We start from the raw sequence: 4,055 nt of genomic DNA, 5'->3' as shown, positions 1-4,055 counted from the left end.
TTCTGTTTTTTCTGAAAGCGCTTTCATTGCCTTGTTTTAAAGCCGCCTTTACTCCGAAAATACCTTTCAAGGTGTGTGGTATAAATATTTCTAATATTTTTGTATATTGCTTTTACAACAATCTTTTCGCTCTCTTTGCCGCGCTCACAATACGCGACATTTCTCACTGTGTAAACACATATGGTTCCACAGAAATGAGACCGCGCTGAGCGCTACTCAAACACTTAGCACATTTTTCAGCGTCTTATCAGTACGACAAATGATAATTCATATGCGAATTTGAGTTAAGCCCGCCGAAAACGTACTGAAACAACAACAGCTGACAAGTTAATGATAAAAAATATACATTTGTATGCGCTGTATTTATAGGAACTTTATGTAATTGTGAGGGAAATATTATCTTTTTTGATTTCAATGCTGTTTAGTCGTTTAGTTACTACAGTGTCAAGCGGTCGTAAAGGCATAGTTGAAGATCGGTTTGTTGTGTTCTTGTATGTGGAAAGGGAGCGAAGGCCATAATTTGGCGTAATATATTCAAAAAGCTGAAAATTTATTATATTTTGTAAATATTAAACTAGTTAATTGCTCGTCTCAACGGTATTTTGCGCTGTCAACAAAATTACAACAATAACAATGACTTGTGCAACGTCCACAGTGAAATTTTTAGCATTTCTAATGAATGTGCTCTGCTGTGTGAGTAATACATGTGAACATATAGAATTGCTTATGTATGTACATATATATGTAATAAATCATGGTGTTTATCAATTAAGCTCTGATATGTCATTTGTGTGCCTCATTCCCTACTTATTTGCTCCAATTATTAATATTTATTTATATACAATTCAGTTCGTACACCCACTAAACAAAAATTTTCATTGTTTTTTTTCTGCTTACTGCACCTGCACACACACTTACACGCAAAAATACATTAATACCTGGCTCAACATGTAGATAGCGGGCGCTTTTATGCTATCAGCCAGCGCATACTCCTTGGTGCAATTCGACGCCAGCGAATCCATTAAGATACCCTGCATTATGGGCGTGGTATTGGGCGGTTTGCTCTTCGCCACCACCATAGTGGGCTGCTGTGGCGCCATACGCGAGTCGCCGCACACTATTTTGGTAGTGAGTATTTGCTGCAAGCTCTTTTCATATTTATTTTTAAACACTTAACTCAAGCACTTTTGTAGTATGCCATCTTGTTGCTGCTGCTGCTGCTCGCACAAATCGCTGTCATCTTCGCGCTGCCCATAGACTTCTCCAAATTAGCCGAGGAGACGATACAGAATGCTTGGAATCGACAGATGAGCGATGACGCCATGGATAATTATCAAATTAGAGTAAGTTGGCACTAAATTCTGCAATTTTTTTTTTAAGTAAGAGTGTTCGATTCACATATTCATCATGATCGCTATGTCTGTGATCTGCTGAGAAATATTTGATATGCAAGTGACAATTTAACCAGTTTTGTTCAATCTAAGAGAGCGTGTAAATACTTTTCTGCAGTAGTACAACCACTATCTATCATTATGCATTCTATATTTTTTTATACCAGATAATTTATACTAGCTGATATTCGTTTCACAACTCGTTTGCCAAATCGTAGACAGTTATTTCAAAAAATTTGAGTTTATAGTTCTGTTCACCTAACGGTTGTTTGTGATAGTATACAGTAACAACAAACTGTGCCTACGACAGTCGGGGCTACGTAACCGGAACGGGCACGGATTTTTATCCAATCAAGGACTACCAACTCGATAGCATTCTTCAAAATTATTTAAGGAACAACAGTATATAGCAATCGTAGTGTATACAGATATATATTAATATCAGGAAACTTCTAACAGACAGACCAATCAATGTTATCATGCCCGTCTGTTCCTCCAGCTCAAAATATAAAAAGTTGTATTGACTCAGTCACTAATTAACAATGAGTAAAATGTAATTCCGTTATTTGAAATACAGTAACAACAAACAAATTAACGAAAACTGATCGTGTTGTTGTTTTTTTAATAACACAAAACCTTCCTTGAATAGATTTTGGGTATTGAACCCGAAGCTTTTCTCCATATAAGTATACTTATGGGTCCATTCCGAATACGAATTAAGAATATCCTATTGTGTAACGGTATTTTACCTTGGAAACATTAGAACAATAATAATAAAAAAATAAACTAATAAAACAAGAAAAAATGTTAGCTTCGGCTGTGCCAAAGCTATAATAACCTTCTCCAATTTTAAGTTTTCCTTACAAGAACTTAAAGTTTAATCTTCTATTTGTAAATGCTCTAGCGGTTTGATCTCAATATACTGCTAGGTGCTATTGAAACGATGTGATCTCTTTTAGATGGACATGATCCAAAAGAAGATGTTTTATCCTGCGTCTGAAGACTAATCTCAGTGCAGCCAACTGCTCACATAGCCCCGGCTCCATGAATTGCAATACACTGCTAGAGGCCATTGAGGCGATGTTAATAAGTTCAGTCAATCTTGAGCTTATAATGTTTAATTCCCTTTGTACGATGTCACATAAAGATAACAACATCATCCACATATCCTTGACAGCGGATTCCATTGTTAGTTAACAGTTCAAGTGGGTCGTCCACCTCTAGGCCTCATAATGCGCTGATAGCACTCCATTCTGCCAGCAGCCTCTCGTTGTGCCGATAGGTATGCTGGTATACTTACTTACTGTGGTTTCAACTATCCTGGTGCGTAGTACAGCCTCTATTCAGCTGCGTACCGGTGCTGCCACATTCCTTTTCTCTAGTGCTCTTGACACGCTTTCATGAGACATGTTTTCAAGGGCACCATCGCTGTCTAGGAATGCGCACAGCATCACCTCTCCTTCTTCCAGCGAACTTTGCGTTTCCGAGGTTAAGTGGACAGAACAGTATTGGTTGATCTACCTACTCTGTAAGCAAAGCTAGTTCCATGTAAAGATGGAATTTTCAGCACCTTCGACGTTGTTTCATAATCAACGATCTTTTTCCTACGATTTAGTAAGACGGAAGTTAAACTAATTGGCCTAAAGGATTTTGCCGATCAATAGTCCTTTCTTCTTATCTTGGGTATGAAGATCACTTTTACAATCCGCATTGATTCTGGGATATACGCCAGCGTATATCTTATCAGCCGCACAAGGAAGGGTAGTAAAAATTGCTCTCACAGCTGCCGAAGTAATGGAAAGATGCCGTTCGCCACCGGAGACTTGCATTTCGCGAACGGAGCTATAGCCTACTTGATCGAGTCCGCGGTAAACAGCTCTCTTGCTACTATCCAATCCGAACGAGATAGCTTGTCTTTGACCTCAAGTTGACACTGGTGTCCCGAATTGCCTCCTGGAAATGCGCACGCAGAAGTGAGTCTTTTTCCTGCACTGGTCGTATAGGTCCCGTCTCATCTTTTAATAGCTAGTACAGTGTAAGTCTTGCTTGTGGCCAGAGTCTTGCGCAGCCTTGCTGCGGTATTGAGAAGACGTTTTCACAGGCATTCCTAAAACTTTGCTGTTTTTCCTAGTTCCACGTACGATTGATCTTGTTAAAGAGCTTACCTACCCTTGTCCTGAACAAATATTCCCTCGAATCAAGTTTTTCATAACCTAAAAATTTCTTTATATTACCACGATAGACAGAAACACAACTACGAATTCGGCACTAGTCCAAATTTCTCACCTCGGTAGCAAAAAAGTTCCAAGTAAACTTTTACACCATATTTTTAACACGTAGAATGTAAATATTTTTCAGTACGAGTGTTGTGGCAAAAATGGACCTAACGATTACATCGACAGTGGTCTATCCATACCTACGAGCTGTTATCTCAACCGCAAGACATCCATTCCAAATGATCTCTACACAGCGGGTTGCGTAGGGAAGTTAACTCAAGCCTTCGCTAACGGATCGCGTATTGAAGTAATCAGCGATTGGACGTTGGTGGGCGTGGAGGTGAGTACGAAGTGCTACAAAATTTTATGTTATTGTAAAGACGTTATTGATATGAACTAACGGAATTTAATACCTCACGAAATTATTCTCATATATTATATTATTATT

At 38.6% G+C, this 4,055-nt stretch overlaps 1 protein-coding gene across 1 annotated transcript in view; it reads left to right on the top strand.

Moving 5' to 3' along the window:
* The first annotated feature begins 476 nt into the window (after positions 1-476).
* LOC105224663 (protein late bloomer) overlaps positions 477-4,055 on the top strand; it is a 4,301-nt gene continuing 722 nt past the window's right edge. The window contains exons 1-4 of the mRNA XM_049452433.1: positions 477-693; positions 955-1,128; positions 1,194-1,343; positions 3,750-3,947. Of these exons, the coding sequence (XP_049308390.1) occupies positions 634-693; positions 955-1,128; positions 1,194-1,343; positions 3,750-3,947 (582 nt within the window). The 5' untranslated portion in view covers positions 477-633. The remainder of the gene's footprint in view (positions 694-954; positions 1,129-1,193; positions 1,344-3,749; positions 3,948-4,055) is intronic.

The sequence above is a fragment of the Bactrocera dorsalis genome, chromosome 3 (assembly GCF_023373825.1).
Source record: "Bactrocera dorsalis isolate Fly_Bdor chromosome 3, ASM2337382v1, whole genome shotgun sequence".
Lineage (NCBI taxonomy): Eukaryota > Metazoa > Arthropoda > Insecta > Diptera > Tephritidae > Bactrocera > Bactrocera dorsalis.
This window is presented reverse-complemented; position numbering and strand designations above follow the sequence as displayed.